At 40.7% G+C, this 21984-nt stretch overlaps 1 protein-coding gene across 1 annotated transcript in view; it reads left to right on the forward strand.

Moving 5' to 3' along the window:
• ADARB2 (adenosine deaminase RNA specific B2 (inactive)) overlaps positions 1–21984 on the forward strand; it is a 301583-nt gene that overhangs the window by 182726 nt on the left and 96873 nt on the right. Inside the window, exons 2-3 of the mRNA XM_005528513.2 lie at positions 11547–11633; positions 19400–20304. Of these exons, the coding sequence (XP_005528570.2) occupies positions 11547–11633; positions 19400–20304 (992 nt within the window). The remainder of the gene's footprint in view (positions 1–11546; positions 11634–19399; positions 20305–21984) is intronic.

The raw sequence follows: 21984 nt of genomic DNA on the forward strand, positions 1-21984 counted from the left end.
AGCCTGGAAAAGAGCTCAGTGGGACCTGTTTTCAGTATACCAAAACGTAACCCTGGTTTCTGTATTGATGCTACAGCAGTATCCAAACAAATTAGTCCTCAGAATTGCAGAATTTGGAGCTGAAGAAAGTAAGCAACCTGCTCAGGAGGTTACAGCTTTTCTGTTCCCCTTGGCAGCCGCTGAAGGGAGATGAGAAGGAAAGAAACACGATAAAAAGTAAATGGCACTTTCCTGCTAAGCTAATCAGTTCTGTTTGAGAACAGAGGGCCGTGCCAACTGCAAATCAATGCACTAAATCACTTTCATTCTTGTGTGAGTCCTGCTGCCATGGCAGCTGCTAACAAGGGAATAAAGAAAACTGTTACTTGATATTTAGTAGACTTTTTAAGTGCTTGTGTAAAATAACATATTTAATTTAATGCAAAGTTATAAATGTAATTGGAGTTTATGGACATTATAGCAGAGAAGAGAAGAAACAGATTCCTCTTCTTTCTGCACAAAGACTATCCTTTGCAAACTCTGTCTGCAGTGTTAAAGAGCAGCCTGCCTGTTGGATTTTAACACTTCATCATTTTATTAAGGGGTAAACAATGAGATAATAATATGTCTGATATTTCATGTGGTTTTTAATATGTTTGAGTTACAGAGCAGAATTAACACATACTTACCTTAGGAGGAAATTAATGCTCTTTAATGCCATAGGCTATATTGACTACATCTTCACTGATGACTAAAGAAAGCCTACAGTGCCTGCTCCAGATGTTTATATGCACTAAAGCATGTGTAGATTTAATCAGATAATCCCACTTAAGACAACAACTACACCGGGGATTTATTTAATGATGCAATATTGTATTTTCTTTTTCCTATTATTTTCCAAATTATTCCCAAATAATGATCTCACTTGTCCCTAGATGTGACTGGGACTATCCCTTCCTGTGGCAAGTTTCTGCAAGTTTTCAGTGGTGTTACTCATATAATGGTTTGGGTTAGGAAGGGACCTTAAAGGTCACCTTGTTCCAAACTCCTTGCCATGGGCTGGAACACTTTCCTTTGCTAAATGCCTCTTGAGGAGGTTGCAGTTTTCCTAGAAAGCTCTGTTTCTGCAGCACTCTTAGAATTTTGACCATAAAATAGAGGATGCACATCCCTGAATTCATGGTTTGAATCACTGTTGCCCATACAGAGCAGCCCAACTTTGTCATCATTTAAATCATCAATCGTAGCTGTGCAGTAAAATGCTTAATATAAAATACCCATGGGCAAGCAGTAGACTGCCTTCTCTTTAATTACATCAATCCTCAATCACCCCAAAGCAATGCCATCCTTGGAAGTACTAACTCTGACAGGTAGTACTTCTGGGAATGCCATAAAAATGCCAGCAAAGCAGCAATGGCAGAGAAAATAAGCTGCCTCATCTTTGGAGAATTATTGAACTGTACTAACATTCAAGGGTACAATGTCAGCACAATGCAGAAAGAGTTAGATGCATAACCTCCATTATTATTGTTGATGGGAGTCAGGTGTCAAGTTCCCTTTGCATCACTCTGAAAACTTGGCCTTCTTTGTAAAGCCTGAGCAAACTTTTCCTTTGTCACTGTTCTTAATTGAGGAAAAGATTGAAAGCCATTTGTCCTAGGATTGAATAAAGACTGAAAAAGTAAAAATAAAATACTAAAAAAGTAACAGTGATGAACCTGAGACTTTAAGACTCTCTTCAAGCTGTGATGGAAAGTTTAATAAATATTGAAGGCTCATTCCTTAACAGGTGAAATTGGAGGAGCTGCTTTTTAGTCAAAAGCACTGGACTACCAGCAACATACAGGACACACCCAGACAGCCCCTAACTCCTTCTAGCTGTCTCAGCTCCCAAGGGGTCAAATGAGAATTTAAACACCTAAATACTTAACTGGTGCAGTTAGCAGACCTGACTTCTCTCAGTAGCACCTTGCCTGGGAAAGCCCTGCAAGTCTCAGCCCTCATCATCACCCTAAATTGTAACAGTAATGCCTTTAACTTTCTGCCCACAGACATATTAGTTAACACAAGACTGCCTCATGTTACCAAGGATAAATCAAGCCAGGAATCAGGTTAAATATGCATTATTATTATGGAAGTACAAGAGGGAGAGGTCATACTTGGTTGCTTACAGCAGATGAACAGAGAAGTGATTTTAAAAAGCCTTTCAGCACTAATTGCCAACCGGAGCTTTCTGATGCAGGCCATTCACTTCCTAATGTTTAAGCAGGTATTCAGTTTGGGAGGGAGGGGGTTACAGGTCACAGAGGAGTGTTCACAGGCAGTGTTTGCATTCAGCTGGAGCTGTTCCACATCAGTCCCATAGTCAGTTTTGGAAAGGAGATGGACAGCTCTACCTGCATCTGCATTTGTGGGCTTAACTGCAGATCAGCAGGTGAAACCTTAAAAGATCTAAAAGAGCTTTTTGTGTTGAGGTGAAGCACATTGCTATGCCCATGTTGGGTGACCCACTTTAGAGTGAAACTATCATTTTACAGAGTATAAAATAAATAGTTAGCTGTTCATCCATATTGCACCTACACAAATATATTTACAGTTTCTCCATGGTGTTTGCAGGTCTTTGAGTGCCTTAAGTGGGAGCTCTAAAGGAGCAAAAAGGAGTTTTGATCCTCCTTTCAGTAACATACCATTCAGTTCATTACCCAAACCTATGGTAGATCAAGGACTGAAATTATCAAGAAAACATGTCAAAGGAAGGTCCTTCTTGCAGAGGCTGCATTGTTCAGGGAAGCAGGACATCCCCATCTGCACCTTGTAATCCAGCCACAGGCAGTGGTAACACCCACCAGAACACAGGTCAGGATTTCCCAGAAAGGTAGAGTAGAAATCATATCTCCTAACTTTGGACATCTACAAGTCTTTTAGCCTAAATCAATAGTCCAGGTCCCAGGTAAAATCAATAGGCAGCTGCTGGGAGGGCTTTATTGCATTTCTCTCGTTGGCATTTATTTGTAGGTGTCCATGCCAATGAGATCAATCCCTCCTAGGGTTGTTTAGCCTTTCTTACAGCAGATAATGGCTCAGCTTGGAGACAGAGTTTGGAAAACTGAAACTTGGTGTTAACAGCTCAGCCCCACCTTAGAATTTATCTACCTGAGTGGACTGGTGGTTTCAGAGTGTGACAAAACCCTTCAAAATCAGATAGTGCAGCACAAAGCTTTGTACCCTCCTTGTCATTCTGCATGCACAGTGCTGAACCTTAGTCTGTACTACCTGCAAAGGCAGCTGCTTTGCTCCCCAGCCCTCAGCTCCACTGGCTGCAGGCATCCTTTTAAATGCCTTTACTAACTGTGCTACTCTTACTTCAGGTTAGACCACTCATGTTTTATAACATGAATATATGATACATAATCATAATTTAGTTGACATGTTTAAATTAGTGATAGGCAAACCTCTCTTGACCCAAGTCAAGATTTTTCATATAGTTCTCTGTTCCAATTTAGCAAAGTCTCCTTAAGTAGTGCAGATTTGTACATAGACACAGAATGATGAGAAACTAACCCATTCACCCTAGGCCAAATTGACCCATATGACTGAAGACTTTTTTTTTTTCTCTTTGACAATACTGTTTGGCATACAATAAAGTAGTCATAGTTAATCACACTGATTTATTGTATGCTTAATAAATCCACTGGCTATTTTTGTGGTCTTCTTGCATCTCAGTTCAGCACACGTTGGGAGCTGGTGGGTTTCATGCTATTACTTTCTCTCTGTTTCTCCTGTTTTCTAAAGGAATGACATCCCAAAAAATAAGATTAAAAAAAAGAGGAAATAAAAACCTGTCATAGGCTTTTATAGAATGCAAAATAAAAAATGTTTCCAAAATAAATGTTCAAATAGATTAAGAAGCTTGCTAAGATTTTAAACTGCCGTCTCCAAGCCACAGCCAGATCACTTAGAAATACATAATATAGTACACTCCACAGGCAGACAGATGCACATAAACTGATAATAATTTAAGAGTTTTTATCTTGTCCTCAAGCAAGGCATCAGGAGAGAGAAACACACTTGCAACAAAATTAAATAGTTTTAGATCTAATTTTACTAGGCTGAACTAGATTTCAAATTGATTTCCAAGGAATCTAACAGAGAACAAAACACAGATACATTGCTTTTCTTATAAAAAATCCATCAACCACCATGTGTTTTACTTACCTTTCTCTTTACTGGAATTTATAAGAAACTAATATTTCACAACATATTTCATTCTGTAGAGATCTTTCATGGTGAAGGATCTTGGAGTGGGCTGGTACGGAACACTGAAGTACAGTCCCTGATATTTGTCTATGCAAGTGCCTATTTGGATTCATGTGATAAATCTGCAGCTAAACCCCACTATCTCTTTTCCAGAAATGCAGGAGAGCTGCAGGACATGCCATTGTAGAAAGAAATTATATCCTAATGCATGATGTGATCAATTAAACATATCCCCGTGTCCCTCAGACCATATTGAAGGAATCCATACAAATCACATGCACAGGGTTTTTCTGTTTCCTAAGTGATAAGCCAGAAGTCACTTTGGCTTCAGAGTAAATGACTGCAGCTGTGTGTAGAGGCACTGGTGGGATGCAGGGCTGCAGAGGGGCCAGAGCACAGGGCATGGACCTGCCACTGCCTGTTAGGTGTTGGATTGGCCCTGGTAAAACATTTCACACAACTTCCCCAAAAGCTTTCCACGGTAGCAGTTCTGGGTCAGCAGACAGCTGGGACAGGATGCACAGAGGATTAGTCCAGCTGCCAGGGCCCTGAGCTAACCCATGTTTCACATTCAATGTTCTCTGCAGTATCATAATAACATAAAATGTTATTGCTACTTACTATAATTGCATTTCAGAGCTCTTGTCTTGGACACAGATCCCATTTTGCTAAGCACTGAACAAGAATAGGGCAAAAAGATATACTCTGCTCCAACTACATTAAAAAAATTATACAGGCAGCAAGCAGATCTATTTAGAGAAGACCCCTGCACTTGGCAGCAGGTGCTTCTGCGCCTGGGCACAGTATCGTACCGATGGGTCTGCATCGTACCGAACAGCTTGTTGCTCTGCTTCAGAGGAAGATTTCATGGCTCTGGGTTCACACCTCTGACTTCTAACTCAAGGCACAACCTGCTTTGAGCAGCTGGAAACCTTTGCCTGAAATGCTGACTACCAAAATGTTCCTTGGTTTTGTCTTCTCTTTAGTTATCAGACTAAAAACAATGTGCTCTGATATTTTATACCTTCATTTCAGATCCTTGCTGAAGCAGAGAACAAAAACAGTAATGCTGAATGCATCTTTTTTTTTCTTTTAAAAACATACATTCCTTAATCTCAATTTGTCCCTGTTTTTAAGAAAATTGTTCCAGTCAAAAATTATATTCAACCAGAAGGTTTTTCTCTCTGTATATTTCTCTGTTACCTCCAAGGAAGGCTTTCCTTAACAAGGGCCATGGTGGGATATCACAGCAAATGCTCTGGATTGAAAACCAATTATAAAAAGCAGGCCTTTAGTAACTGTCCACCTCAAAGGGCAAGCTCTCAGGTGTGCCAAGCATCACAGCTGCAGACAGGAACAGTCCCACATATTTTAACCCTTTCATATTCTCCAGTTCAAAGGCTCTTTTTCCCCCTTGGACTGCTCAGCCAGGTGAGCTGTTCCAGTTGCATTGGCTGCTGGCTCTTAAGGGTCCATAACGTCAGCAGATGACAATTTAGGAGTGTAGGAGCCCTCACAGTGTAGGACTGAGAGAAGAAAACACAAACCAAGCAGGAATGGGTATGTGCCAATATGCAGGATCGAACTTGCCCCATGCAAGGCACCAAACTGGAGCTCCTGCAGCAGCCAAAGCTGCTGCTGTGTCTGCAGAAACATCAGCCCCCTGAAGGTGTTTAGGACAGCCACACTTCCAATTTAAATATGGCTGGAGGGGATGGGCAGAGACCCTCCCAGCCCCAGTGGAACTGTGGTGGTAATTCATGGGGACCCCAGCACAGCTTTGTCAGTGTGGATACAAAAGCATCACACAGAGCCTGCCCACTTGCTTGTGAAGCAAAAAGCACTTGGGCGAGGCTGCTAAGCCATGCACACTCAGAAACTTTTGATTCAACAGCTGGTTCTCAAACTCAGCTGTAAGGGCTGATTCTGACACTGCAGTAAATCCCTACCTAGAGACTGGCTGCTTAACTTAAATTATGCAGCATGGTGGCCATACAAGCCATAATTTAGAAGGCTGTGAGCCTTCCCAATAAGCGCTGTGGTTAAAAAACATTGTCATTTTTCCCATGAATCTGACATATTTTTCTTTTGCATTAAGAATCTCTTCATCCTGCCAGTCAGTGACAGCTCAAGACTGAACTGACAAAGACTCAGGAAGGAAGATAAAGAGTCGTCTCCTGATGTGCAGGCTCTCTTTTCCCCGTATCCCCCCCTCCCTTTCAAAGTAAATCAATGCTAAACACAACTGTAAAAATGTAACTATTCAAGTAGCTGCAAATACTGCTTTAGAGAAATAAAAAATAAGGGGTTTTTAAGATGTTTTGCAGCTGAGTTTACACAATTGCATCATATTTGTCCCTTGCAGAGTAATTTCATATTCCACACAAACCAAATTAATTACTTAGGACTGGTTTATAATGTCCACATTTTGTTTTTAAAAGAGTACTATTGAAGAAACCTCTGACAAGTAAAGTAGCTTATGGTAATCAATTTGAATATGAGAATGAACCTAATTCAGTAAATCATTGTTAACGCTGATCTGGCAAACCACTAGTATCCATCTGTCTAATCCTTCTTGTGTTTGAAAGTTGCATTTTCAAAAAACAATTATTAATCATGCTCATTAGCCGCCAAGCAAAAGAGCACGCCACAAACTTCTGCTCAGAGATAGCAAATACCAGCAAATACTACTCACTTTTCCAAGTTAGAGCTAGAACCTGCTGCAGAATCTCAGGGTCAGGTCTCAAGTTTTTCTGCTGGAGTCTGTAGAGATGGGAGGGTATAAAGGATGGGCCCTTTCTATATATATAAAGTGCAACCCCCTGCAGATTCCAGCTCCCTACAGCCCTTCTGCACCTTCCCACCAGACAAGCTATTCTAGCACTGCACTATCCCTACTGTTAGGAAGGTTTTTTTAATGTCTAAAGTGAATTTTCCTTGGTGCAATTTAAGTCCATTACTTCTAGTTGTGTTAATGCACATGGAACACAGTTTGCTCCTTTCTTCCATGCAGCAGCTTTTTATGTGCTTTCAGGCTGCTGTTATGACCCCACTCAGTCTGCTCTTCTCAAAGCTAAACAATTTGTCCAGCATGTATAAGGGCTGATTTTTAAAAGTGTTGAGCTCCTGCTGTTCCCATTGCTTTTATTCGGGTGATTGAGAGTGAAAGATCTTCCACAGAGTTGATGATCAAGCAGTATTGTCTGGTGCCCTTCAAATACTGATAGGTATGAAGGGCACGAATGTGTTTATAGCTGTATATGTGCATTCTTGTCTTCACAATAAAGGTGTATTTACGGGACCTGTGACCAGTCTTCTGCCTGCATCCCCAGGGCAAGAGCAACTTCACAAAAAAAAACCAAAACAACAGGTTTAAGTGTAAACTTGCCTGCCTTATGTGCCAGGCTTTGCTGAATTATTTGTTCTTAAGCATTTTCTGTATTTCATGCAACACATATCTTGTTCCATGGGGTTTTTTATTTAAATTATTTTTATGGCTACTGTAAAAACACTGTTAATGATTCTATGTTAACTATTTTCTGTTGCTGGAAAACACATTCTTGGAAGAGTGAACTGAAATTTTTTTCCATCCCAAAAGAGAAGAGTGAGGTTTCCTTCCTATTATAGGCTTCTCTTCAGAAGAAATTATGATTTTTGTGCTCAGAGTACTGGAGCAGATTTCCACTTGGAAGACTATTTTTATAGTGAATGCACTACAAAATATGATGCTATCATCTTGTGATAGTGTTCCAGGGCAGCTAGAGATAAATTCCACTATACCTGCTCTTTGTCACTCAATTTCCAATGTAAATAAAGCTTTCTTTGTGTCCATGTAGGCCCTTATGAAATCTCTTCTTCATGGCACCAGAGGCTTTGGGTACAACTGTAATGCCAGCAATAATACCTTCATGTATTACTTCTCATAAACATAGGCTTATATATTCTGCATTTCTGCAGAAAAGAATTTTTAAAATGTCTTTTTTTTTTCCACTTAAACCCTCTCTCCTAACCTTGAAAAATAACTTCCTCAGACAGATACAGAGCAAAGTCATGGAAGGAAAAGAGAGTGAAAGAAGGAGGCTTTAGTGGTATTTCTCTCTATGATTTTTTCAAATCCAACCTTGTTCTTTATTCGTATTCATAAGATTTCATCAAACTGCTGGAAACAAGGCTAATTATGATGGGCATTAACCTACACAGGGACCATAAAATGTGAATACACAACTCTCCTAATCTTGACAATTAACACTGAATTTCACCATTAGTAATAAAGCTGAAGTGCCTCATGGTCTGTACAGCAACATGCAATAACATGCAAAAGATGGAAGTGCACAATAATACCAATCATTTTAAACCTAACCTGACTATTTCCCTCTGAAGCTAAGCACCTTCACTTAATAATTGTCATTTATCTTTTCCTCCTTCACTGGGTCAATAATTCATCTGTACAGCATGTATACTACAGCTTTTCTCTTTTTACAGAGCTTACCCAAAACCTTGCCCTTCTCCTCCTCCCAGACAGGCACTTAATGTTCCCTTGCTTAGTCAATGGATTGACATATTCAATTATAATCTTTATCATTGGTATTGATAGAACTATATCCTGTTATTAGGACCTGCCTGTGTTTGGTTAACACAAACCCATACATTGCTTCTCTCTAAGCATGCAGTAAATTTTACATCTTGTTTCTCTGCCACACAAAGTGAAGTCACCAGCAAAGGCTTTGGGGACAGGTGGAAAACTGTACCAACAAAAGCTTAAGATGGTAAAAGTGTCCCTTAAGACAACATAAAAATAAAATTGATTAATTTTAAATCCACATTGTAAATTTCACCTATCTATTACACAAAATTAAATCATAAAATATCCCTTTACCTAACAATAGTATAGTATAAAACTAAATGGATTTGCATTTTGATTGGTGTCAGGAGCAAGCATTAGCCACTGCAGCAAGAAAGCACTTCCATATTGCTTGGTTAATGGGTTAACTCCCTATGAGAAGCAAGAATATTTTCTCAGCAAAGAAGGTTTAGGTTTGTGCGTGACATCAGTGTCTTGAGGGTTAATCCTGAAGGTCTGCAGCTGTCAGCAGTCAGGCACAGGTGGAGTACACACACTTTAGGATCTCAGTACCCAGACACAACAGTCACTGCTGGTACTACAGCCAAGGGCTGCCCTGATCCTATGTCTATCATCTGAAGCGTTTCCCTTACCAAGTGCAGCCTTTGGATTAGGTCCCAAAAGCCTACGCTCTTTTCACTTCAATCAAAGAAACCAGTTGAGAAAGTCAGGAGTGAATACCAGCCTTTATCATGATCACAACCCCACAGTCTCACACACTGTGAGATGTCATACAGAGACACCACATTCCTCAGTGAGCAATGCCTTAGCAAAAGAGTGTCAAAGGATTTTCACTTAGGAAAATCTTCTGGCTATAGCGTTCATAAATAGCTTCATTCTTTTGGTTCCTGATATCACTGCAATCCCGTAATGAAATTGCAATTGAAGGAGGCTAATTTGTGCTCTAATTATATATTAGTCTGGGCTGAAAGGTTTCTGGACGGAAAAAGGTTTTCTTCAGGCAATCTTTTATTCTGGTTATTGTATTTACTTAACAAAGAGCAGTCGGCTTTACAGTGAATTCGCGTAATAGAGTTGAGCTGTAATGTTACCCAGCCAAGGGCAAACATATGCACTCATTTTTGATGGGTTCTGATAACAATCTTTAACAAGAGCAAGGATTCTTTGCAAATGCAGAAAGAACCAGGCCAAAAAGCTAACAGATGTGCTGCTGAAAAAGTTTAAGAGCTCTACAGCTGGAATACCTTCTAGACCAGTGATACTTTAGCAGACATGTAGTTTGAGGAAACTCAGAGAAATATTTTCTCAATGACAAAGAAATTTCCCATGGAAATATTTTTTTGTGTGTCACTTCAAAGAATAAATTCTTGGTCTGATTTTGATGCTTCTGCCACAGGATGAGAGGCCAACATTGTTCACAATGTGCAGGATGCAGAGTGTTTTCACTGAGGAAATAGGTGAGCCTCAGTAACTTACTTCCTTAGACACAGCTGAGGCTTTCTAAGCAAAGAAGTACTTCAGGAAAGCAACAAAGTTCTTCAAAGCTGCGGATCACCTTTGTCGGTTGTGTTTCTGTTTCTTGTCAAGTAGACACTCTGTTATTGTTGGTCCTCAATAAAGTCAGAAGTGTATCAGAAGGAATTCAGCCTAAACAAAATAAATGTTCAGCTAAAAAAAATAGTTATCAAAGGAAATAAAGCACTTAAATATATATCTGTTTCTAGTGTTTGCGTTAACTTCAACTTTTCTCTGTAGATAAATCCTGAGCCAAGTATTGACCTAGTATAAGTTAGTTCTCATTTTGATGAATTTTCCCATGTCTCTAATGCAGAGTCTGATCATGGCACTGGAAGTAAATGTCTCTGCCATACACTATCTGCAGGATAAACAGAAACCACCATTAAAAGCACTTAATATGAACACACAAGAGGGAGTTCAAATAGAGTTCTCATTGTGTGAACAATAGCTTTCTGGGCACACCATAAGAGTTTTCCAAAAATCATATCAAAAACTTATAGAATTACAAGCCAAGGTGGTCTTTTGTGCCATCCACCACTGAGTTTCCTCTAAGAATTCTGGTTCAGTCTCCATTAGGGAGAGGAAAGAAGCAAAGTCAATGGTCTCATCCATCAGAGCAGTCTCATGTCCCCTCTCCCAGGGCTGACTGCCTACCCCATTCCCAGCTGGACCAGCTCAAGCATCCCCTACTCTGCCGTGCTTGGGCACCATTGCTGGGAAGCACAGTCAAGAAACACTACATGGGGGCAAAGACCAGGAGGAATGTGTATTTGGTGTTTGCATGTGCCAGGTGTAATAAATGCATCAAGATTCAGTAAACTGTGGTGGTACTGTAGAGTCACAGAATCACAGAATGTGCTGAGCTGGAAGGGATCCACAAGGATCATTGAGTCCAGCTCCCAGCCCTGCAAAGCACCATCCCCAAGAGTCACACTGTGTGCCTGAGAGCACCATCCAAACACTTCTTTAACTCCATCAGGCTGGTGCTGTGACCACTGTCCTGGGTCAGTGCCCAGACACCCTCTGGGGAAAGAACATTTTTCTAATATCCAACCTAAATCTTCACTGACACAACTTCAGACCATTCCTTCGGTTCTAAAACCAAACAGATTTAACAATATGTTTTGACCTGAGAAAAGGTGTGAAGTAGATGTGAATGCATTCATATAGTACTGATTTTTTATGTATCTTTTCTTCTGTTTTCTTCTAGAAAAACTAAGCATACTGTCAACCTTCATAGCACCCTTCAAGTACCTGAGTCCTGGCCCAACCACCATGGAGGATGAAGACAACTTAAGTAAGCAGTCTCTTTTTTCTATAGATGAACAATAAAGTTAAAAAATAAAATCTCCATAGTGGATGAGCAATTGTGGAAAGGAGGTGTTTTTGCAACTCTTGGCAAGTCCTTATGTAAAATCACAGAAGGGACCCTCAAGGATCATCAGGTCCAGTTCCTGGACCTGCACAGAGCCATCAAATTGAGAATTGATTAACCAGGCTTAAATAAACCAGGTATAACCTAAAAATTGAGCACTCTTGGCTAATTAGCATTCTCTTGAGCCCTTACACCTCAACCAACTCTCTGAGCCCATGACTGTAGAGCTGGAGGGAAGTCCTGCTGGATTTGAAGGAGTTGAGAAGTCTTACAAACACCAAGAAGTCTGAGAGTGGCAGATAGGAATAACTCTCAGTAAACCCATTTGTCACCTAGAAGAAATTATTGTGTATTATACTGCCTGATTACTGTAACCAACTTGAATCTTTAAAAAAATAAATATGGATGGTGTTGAGTTGTTCGTGCTCTGAACCAAATGAACAGTTTTGGTATCACCTACCAGATTGGTTTCTTTTCCAGCCACACACATGCTGCCATGTTGCCCTATTAGAGCCACTTAGTGGGAGGAATTTGGTGTTTTTCCCTTGTTGTTGCTGATCTGCCTTGGTTTGGTCGTGGTGCATCACCAAGGGAAGAGCTGCTGAAGAAGTGAAGATTTTCTATCCTGCTATTTTCTGCTGCTGAGCATCACATGGACATCACACTATTCTGCTGCACAGCAAAGACAGGCAATTACAGATCTTAGCAAAGGCCAAAAAAATCCTGAAAATCCTTCAGAATTGCTCCCAGGAAAGCTGTATTTTCAGGAAGACATACGAGAAGTATACACACACACAGAGGAAACATATTATGCACACGATGAGCTTGTGCAGGCACCTCCTGCGTAATAGTTCCCAAATGTGCTACTTAGTTATTTTTAGGTAATGTAGGAAGTTTGTACAAGCCAAACACTGTAACACCATTTTCTTATTGCTGCTGTAACACCAAGACAGCTTCCTGCCTGCCTGCCTGGGCTGTAAAACAGCTCACATGGGCAGGGTGAGCTATGTTTTCTGAAAGAGAAACAGCAAATGTCACTGTTTTCAGGGTCATCCTACCCAGTCCTCCCTTTGGTCAAACATATGCTCCAGTGAAAAGGCAGCTATTTATTTCGTGGTACAGAGAAAACATTTTAGGTGTTACTATTAGAATCTTTAAATCTTTTTTTTTTTTTTTTTAATATGAATTAATTTAAAATCATCCATCATTCTGTGTTCACTTGCAGTATAGTGGCCTAAATCCCACTAAAGCCTATAGCACACATGTACCTCTGGAGTAATTCCACATTTTAAAGAGCTTCAGAGATCTGCTCTGAACAAGTGGAAAAACCTTCTCCTGTGCTAACAATTTAACAGGAGCCCAGGAGAATACTGGCAAGGTAGAGAAGTAGGTTGCTTTTCCCTGTAGTTTTCTGCTCACTGAGCATCCTGTGAGAGCACTGCTTCCCCGACTGTGCTGTATCAATGGGCAGAGTTCCACCAGCTGAACTGGATACAAATCCTGTTTCACATTCCCTTAGGCCTTCTTTACAAAGGGAGCCATGCAATTTAACTGCACCTGCATTTTCAACAGGTGATTATTAGCATACAGATGTGATTCTTGGGGTATATGAGCAATAGAAAAAACTATCCAAGGCACTTTGCACCTCTGGAATGGAACTGTGGGTAAAGTAATCATCTGTCTCTGATGAAGGTCTAATCTTGAACATGCAAGGAAAGGACCACCCTATTCATACTCAGAAGGCAGTTGTACCTAAGAATGTTAGGAATGTCACAGAGGATTAGAAATAGAATCCTAGCTCTGTACATGGTCTTCAGCATTTGTTAGTGATGCTTTGAGAAAAAGGACATTTAAATGGGGATCCTCCCCTTGGAATATCCTTCTAGCACCTAGCAAAAGTTTACTCTGCTAGGGCTTGCTCCTGATTCATCATATTTCTTAGACATCAACAGGACTGTCTAGTCCACTGGAGCCCACTGATACTTCTGATCTCAGTAACAGCCAGGAACAAGGAGTGATTTAGGGTGTTGTCAAAAAGTGCACCCTTTTATAGCTTCAAGCCTGCTGTCTCTAGTGCTGTGATTGCATGAAACACTGAATAATCATTCCCTGTTCACTGCTTAAACCTGTCTGCCTTTCATGATGTTACAAGCTTGTGCTTGTCCCTGATCTTTAAATGTGCCATCCCCACTTTGCCATGGGATCAAGGCAGATTATCACCAGCCACATGTACTTTTGAATCCAGACTGTACCTGTAGCAGGAGCACATGATTCCTGTGGATCTCATTAGGGACACAGGCACAGGCTCAGGGCAGCACACACCTCCCAGAGTCTGCAGAGGGAGCTGATGGTCCCCAATACACTGATTGCAACCACTGCAGCAGTCTGGAAGGACACATTCCCAACTCAGATTCAATGTACTGAAGCATGTTCAGTTATGAGCATGTTGGTCAAATTCCTCTTCAGACAGCATGAGGCCCCAGAGCTTTTGTTTCCACAGTGTGAGATACGGCCTTACACTGTGAGACAGACAACCTTGTCTTTAAGAAAAAAGTGAATATGCCATTTCAGGAGGCAGAGCTCCAACCAATCCAAGCTCACCAAAACTATTCCCTTGCTTTTGTTTTGAAAAGTTTGTCTATTGCTACTATTTGGATTTCTCCAGGCCTAAAATGTTCTGGCTCTGATTCAGAAAGGTATGTACTTAGGTCTGTCTCTGCCATGGGCTGCTCACATTTTCTGCTACATGCATCTAACTTGGGCAGAGAGCATTGGAATTTGAGTATCAACCTAAGTCAGGCCATGAGATCATTTGAATAATTTCCCTCATTGGTAAGAATTGCACTAGACATGGGTTTCACAGTTACTTCAGATAGTTAGGTAGGAAAAGTAGAGTATGTTCATTCTGGAACAGCTAGAGACAGTGGCAGTTACCTTTCACAAACTTTTTGTCTTCACTTTAAGCAAAGTCCTGTACTTTTTTCACTGGTAATGCTTCTCTCTGCAGTGTGGTGTTACTCTCCAACAAAATCTAATGACACTGGTTTTAAACACCTGAATGCTGTGAGCCACCAGGGAGTGTTCAACAGCAACGGAGAAATCATGGCTTACCTAGACTTTTACATGAAAATTTGAAAATACCTAAGTGTGTTTTCATGTAAGAGAGATAAGAGTGATTTCCATTGTTAGCTTTGAGTTTATCATTCCAAAGCCTATCATATCAAATACCATATCAACCTAAAAATCCCAGCAAAAGCATTCCCAATTCTTGGTTGTGGAATCAATAAGTGTATGAAAATCCCATCTTGCTTGCAAGAGGAGAGTGCCCTACACTGTATTTGATGTTGGAGATGGCCTTGGACAAAGATGTTGGAGATGGTCTTGTACCATGGCTCTGGCTCCTGGGTTCATACCTGTTGCTCCTGATTCAAGATTATTTGCTTTCAAGTATTCCAGGAATTATGAAATTCAATCCTTCTAACATCTACAGTTAATGTGATATAGATGAACGCAGAAATGTACTCTATGTAAACAATCCAGTGTTTACTAAACATTTCTAAAGACAGTAACTGCCTGGCTCAGAGCTATCAGTTGAATCAGGAGTTTGCTATAATACAGATATTGAAAATCCTTTCTTTTAATATCACTGCTTTTCAATAATGTAGCATCCATTGTAATTCAATAGTAAAGATGCCAGCGAAAATGAAGAAGCCACCTACCACCTCTCCTATCCCATCCTCCCTGCAAGTTGACTTGGCAGCAGAATAACCTTCAACAGGAACAATATTATCTCTTCAAATGTAGCGTGGAGTATCGGATGGTTAGTTCTGCGGAGCCCTTTAGACCCAGAGACATAGTCAGTGTCATTATTAGTGATGCATTATAGTTCTGAAATGTTCTTGATGATGCAAACTCTCTAGGTTAACTCTACTGTGCATAATGACCAAAAGGAGAAAAACATGAAAGAACAGTCAGAATATTGAGGAATAGTGCATAAATAAATATATTTTACTAACTGCTTTCTTTTCTCCCATTCAATTACTGAAGCAAATACAAGATCACAATGTCTCCTGTTGCCTGTGAAACTGCAAAAAACAATTAATAAAGTTCACTGAGGAGATATTACAGTGCAAAGCTGTGGGATTTTTTTAGAGCTCTTAAGCAATAAATTAGAAACTACTGCCAAAAAATTAGGATATATTTCTTCCTCCTTTTTTTTTAACTGCATCCCCTTTCAATGTTATATTCTCCAACCTTTCATCATGGAAGAACCATAATTTATTACCTTTTTTTCCCCAAATGTAAAGAATGTATTTGGGAAAGTCAAGAACAAAGACATTATGAGAAATAACAAGACTGAAAATGATCCACAGTTTTGCATTTTCCCTGTGTGTATCCTCTGACTTACCCCTTTCCTTTTAGTGCTCTTCATTTCTGAAATTGCTTGTGATTGTTCTATTACAGCTGCTTACAGTATTTATCTTGTGTAGTTTGGTGTCATTTGCCTGCTTTGTCTGATTTTCACAATAGAAGTACATGTGCCACCATTAGAGAGGTAATCTTATGTCTGCTACACAGAGGTCTCATAAAAGACACATTTCAAAGACTTCCTATTTCAAAGATACCTGAAAGTATAAAGTAATTTCACATTTCCTGGTAGCTGCCAGGAATCACACAAATCCATCAGGCTCGCAGACTTTCTGAGGAATTCACTGAGTTTAGGCTGCCTCTGATTTACAGGCCATGGTGACTTTTGGCTGCTGCAGCTCCTACTGAGATCTGGGCAGAACTGAGCTGTTTCCTGGTGTTTCAGGACCAGGTGCTCTAAAGTCTGGTTGGCTGTGAGGATACTTGCACAGATTTTCTTCACTGTGACAAAGCCAAAACACACCATAAACGCAGGCATGTCATCACCATGCATGCCCAGCTTTGTCCACACGTCCTTTGTGCTTGATCTTGCATCATCATCACTTTTTTTTCACTTCAGCAAGGCAAACTCTCTGCTGGCCAAAACAAGGACTACACAATTTTATAGACACAATTTAAGACAAATAAGTAATGTTTGGTTTATGGTTTTAGTTAAGCATTGTTTTATTGAGGATGGTTAAGGTAAGACATTAAGGTCACACATTCATGTTCAGAAATCCGCAGTTCTCTGACCAAGAAAAAACAGATGGAATAAGACAATATGAATTATAAACACAAATAGCCTCTTGAGTTTTCCTATTCAGTGGTGCATAATCAATACAAATTCTTTTCAAAGCTGAACATTGTGTGAAGCAGGAGCTATCTTTCTTTTCATGCTTCTTGACTACAGTATCATTATGTACCATAACTGGCTCTGTAAAAACCTATTAGTTTAAGATGAGAGAGGGGGTGTGAAATACAGAATCAAACCTGTTTCCTGCTAAAAAAATATGTTTGCATCAAAATGCTTTGCCTTTACATTAAGAAATGCACATAACTAAAGAGATATCTTCTGAGTGGGATGAAAACATGAGAAAAGGTCATGACAGAAAATAGCCAAAGACTGCCAAGCTGGATAGAGGAAGCTAAAACTGATATTCCCTTTTCCTTCAGAGCAGAATCTCTGTAAATAGAGCTGTGAACTCAATGAGAAAACAGCACATTCTCCTTGTTCCTTAGTTATGATGATCTTTTAAATGTCTTATTTCCAGAGAGGTTGATTTAAAGATGTCATATTTTATACAGCTGAATACCATATGATGAAACTTTCCTTTTTCTATTATGTGTCTTTTGCTTTTCTTTCCTTCCTCACCTGTCTTCATTCTGTCCTCTTAGCTTCAGAAAGTAAGAATTAACTAGTCACTAAAACCTTGATCTGTCAGTTCATGTTCTGCCTCAGCAAAGCACTGCAGAAGAGAGCTCTTCGGTGATAACTTTGGTGAGACAAAGACCCAGGCTGGAAGCTCAGTGTGTGCTGCAGGCTTTCAAGACACAGTTCTGCAAATGGGCCCCCATTTGTGCCATGATTATTACTCCCGTCTAAGCAGTGACCCTCTTTCTGTGGAACAACTTGCATGAGTGCAGACTTAGTGCTCTGATGGGAAAAAGTCTTTTGATATTAAATACAACTGTAATGTTTCAGGATATAAAGGAAGTTTTTAACCGTGGTTGTTGGTTCCACATAATCTCCGCAGGCTCCTGTGCATCTGTTGGCCCAGGTGAATACTGGGGTGCAGCACAGACACAGCACTCCAGCAGAAGTTTCTCAAAGCTTAGCCAGCAGCTCACCCCTTACAACCTTGCAGCCAATTTATCAGAGTAGAGAGAAAACCAAACATGGCCATGGCCCCACCAGACACGGCCTGTCCCCTAAGGACCACAGGGATCTTCTGTGTGCATGGCACTGACACAGCCTGTGCAGGCAGCATGATCATGTCTGACTTATTGGACCAATTATTATCAAATTATTATCAATTATTATCGGACCAAAACCTGGGAAAGGCTCCATGCCCAGAGCTGTTTGGAGTGGCTCCACACAGTGCTCTGCTTGGAAAGGGATCAGATGCATCACTCCTGAGATGGGTTGGCTTGTAGATTAGTTACACCCATATTTACTTCCTCCATTTGTCTCTATCCCAAGGAATGCACAGGAGGACTGGAGGATGTGTCAGAGGTGCAAGACATTTAAACAAACTCACCAGAAATTATAGAAATTTTATAGGACGGTTATTTAGCCAGCGGTACATCTTGTATCTCATTCAGGACATCAGTGAGCTGACTCTCCATCCTCAGCCATGCCTCTGCTGTGGCACAGAGCACTGCCTTGCAGCACATTGCACAGGCATGGCCCAGAGCAGTGGGGGATTGGTTCAACAATATAGTGCTCCCTCCATAGCTCCCCACTGTCATTTCATTCCCTTCCTGGCACTCCTGGCAGTTACTCTCTCCTGTTGCTTTTCTTTGACAAGGATCATCCTTTACATCAGTAATTGCTCCCATCATGATGCTCTGGCTTCTCCTGGTCTCATCTGGATTTATCTACAACTTTTGCAATATTAGTTATTGCTGATGCAGAAACTAAGAACATCTGCTATTGAATTTGACAGAAAGGCACTCACTTACTAAACTGGGATCTGAGTCTAGACCAAATTATTGTTTCAAATGCTATGAAGGTCTGTCATATCATTTCCTAGTCTGGATTCATGATGTTTATAACAGAAGAGGCTGTGGTATCAGCAGAGACAGTCAATGTATTAACTGCAAATAGATTATTCAATGTGTTGGCTCATTTTTCTATTTGTGAATCATTTCTGATTTCTAATAATGTGTTCATAAACATTCCATGGATTATAGAACAATTGTCATCCTAAGGGAATTTTGCAAATTATTTACATTTTACTAGTAATTATCAAGCAGTTCATTTAAGTCACATGGCATCCATTATGCTCCATCTTTGAATGATGTAATCTTTTCTTAAAACAGAAGGCTAATGACTAATAGAAGCAGACATTTTGGGGACAAGTAAACATTCAGAACATGCAAAAAAACTGTGCTAGAAATAATAAACCAACCATTATACAGATATTTAAGGAAAACTCCTAAAAAGGGCGTAGCAACAATTTCTTTTTTTTTCTTATTTGGCTATTTTGACACCCCTAGGCATAATGTCAGCTACGATGATGACAATTGTAATGCAAGTTGTTTCCTTTCTTTACTGACAGGTACCAGCAGTGCAGAAGTAAAGGAAAATCGAAACATTGGCAATCTGGAGGATCATCCAGTAGCATCTACTGATAGGTCAAGAGGGGGAACAACTAGCAGTAAGAGGAAAAGACCCTTAGAGGAAGGCAATAATGGCCATTTCTGCAAACTTCAGCTTATCTGGAAGAAAGTTTCATGGTCAGTGACGCCAAAGAACGCCCTGGTTCAGCTACACGAACTCAAACCAGGATTACAATATAAAATGGTTTCCCAGACAGGTCCAGTGCATGCTCCAGTCTTTGCTGTTGCTGTAGAAGTAAATGGACTTACATTTGAAGGCACGGGCCCCACAAAAAAGAAAGCAAAAATGCGTGCCGCAGAATTAGCTCTGAAGTCATTTGTTCAGTTCCCCAACGCCTGCCAAGCCCACTTCGCCATGGGAAACTGCATCAGCCCATCCACGGACTTCACTTCGGATCAGGCAGACTTCCCAGACACTCTGTTCAAGGAGTTCGAACCATCCACACACAGCGAGGACTTCTCTGTCTACAACCCCGTCAATAACGAGCTGCTTTCCACCGCCTACCGACACGGGCGCTTACTCTGCCACACGCTGGACCTGATGGGCCACGCCAAGCCAGGCAAGCACAGGGTGGCCAAGGCGGAGAGCGAGAAGAACCCGGTGGTGCTGCTCAATGAGCTGCGCTCCGGCCTGCGCTACGTCTGCCTCTCGGAGACGGTGGAGAAGCAGCACATCAAGAGCTTTGTGATGGCCGTGCGAGTGGACGGGAGAACGTTTGAAGGCTCAGGACGTAGCAAGAAGTTGGCCAAGGGTCAAGCGGCGCAGGCGGCCCTGCAGGCCCTCTTTAACATTCGTCTGCCCAGCCACATTCCCAGCAGGAGTAAATGTCACCATTTGCCACAGGTGAGAGCTCCTGGGTAGCTGCCACCACGTTGGAGGAACTCTTTTGATGAGTGGGATCGGTATTGCTGTAGCTGTTGTTGGTCTACCCAGTGGTTCCTCTGATGTTACAGCAAGTGTCGTGCCACAAAACAGCTCTGTTCCTGTAGAAAGAGACACAGGCAAAAGCTTGGAAATAGTATCCTGAAATCATTGGGTACAATTTGAAGCTTATTCAATGGGAGGCATAGATGAGAGGGCAAAATATAGGAGGAAATACCAATATTTCACTTTGCTAGAGACAGTGATAATATTGACGCAGGCAGAAAACTCAGGTAATTCGATGGTACTGCATCTTTCTTAACAGAGAGGGGCCCATATATAAAGGGATCCTCCATCTCCTCCTTTTAGAGTTAATTTTTGATGAGGACCATGCTATTCAGAGAAGACATCAGTCATAAGGAATGTGCCTGTGTCAGAGCAATTTTGCCACTGGAAAAGTTAAGGAATTTTGTTTGTTATAGTCCTACTATGGGGGGTTATTTTTTTGTTCAGTTGGTTTGATATCAGGGCTTGTGTGGTTTGGGGGGTTTTTTTTGTTTTCCATAAGCCTCCAACAGCACAAGGTGTACTGAAAGCTTTGAAGCTTTCCTGGAACAAATGTAGAGATAACTGCTGTATTCATATAGAAAATAGAGATTGGAGGTGCGTACTTAGCACATGAAAATTTCGTAGCTGGTCATAGGTCAAAGGCTATCTAAGCATTACTCAGACTTGTGTCCATTTTTTAAGTTCACAGGAAGTCAGGATTTTTCAGACACTGGAAAGCATTACATGGGTTCAAGTAATTTATTGATTTGTTTGCAGTATCAGAAAATGTTTGATTCATCAGCGCCAGGAGGTGATCTACAGCTACAAAGCTCCCTTTATGAAGGGAGCTGTTAATGTCCAGGATTTAATATGAAGCACATGGAGCACTACGAGTCATTCTGCTGCTGGCTTGCTATGAGACCCTAGGCAAGTCATTTAAATTCAATATGCCTGTAATAAAAATGAGAATATTATATGAAAGAACACTTCAAGATCCTTAAGTAGTGTGTAAATGCAAATTATGAGTAGCAATTCTCATTAACTTTAGTAAAGATGGTCATTATATGTTCAAGGAGTTTGATAGGAGATTAATCCTCTAGGTAACATGACTGCCTGCAGGACCCAGGAATTATATTTGGTGACCCAGAAGTTTCCTTTCTATGTTTCCAAAAAGGAAACATGACAAATGTGAGAAATTCTAAAATACACCATAATCCTCCACTTTTCTTTTAATTCCAGGTTGCAAACTCCATGAAGCAGTGAGATAATAACACAGTTCAATAATAACAGTGATCTTCACAGAGTGCTTTGCAGGCATTTTGGAAACTTCAGCCAACACAGCAGTTTCACCTTTCCAGTGCTCCTTCAAAGTACACATGGTTTTAAATGAGGTACCTCTAGTGTCTCCTACCCAAATGAATTCTGGCTATAAGTAATCCCATTCTGGTGGTTGCTTTGCTGCCCCCAGTGAACTTTGCTGGGTCTGTCAGCAGGTAAATACCTTGTATTTACTGACCTCTGGTTTGTCATGTTCTTAAACTGCACCACAAGGATCATTGCCTCAGTTCCTGAGCTCTCTGAAATATTCCCTGGTTTCTTGGCTTCACGCTCACC

The sequence above is a fragment of the Pseudopodoces humilis genome, chromosome 1 (genome assembly GCF_049639895.1).
Source record: "Pseudopodoces humilis isolate 2021_Gansu_Grassland_sample_001 chromosome 1, ASM4963989v1, whole genome shotgun sequence".
In the NCBI taxonomy this organism is placed as follows: domain Eukaryota; kingdom Metazoa; phylum Chordata; class Aves; order Passeriformes; family Paridae; genus Pseudopodoces; species Pseudopodoces humilis.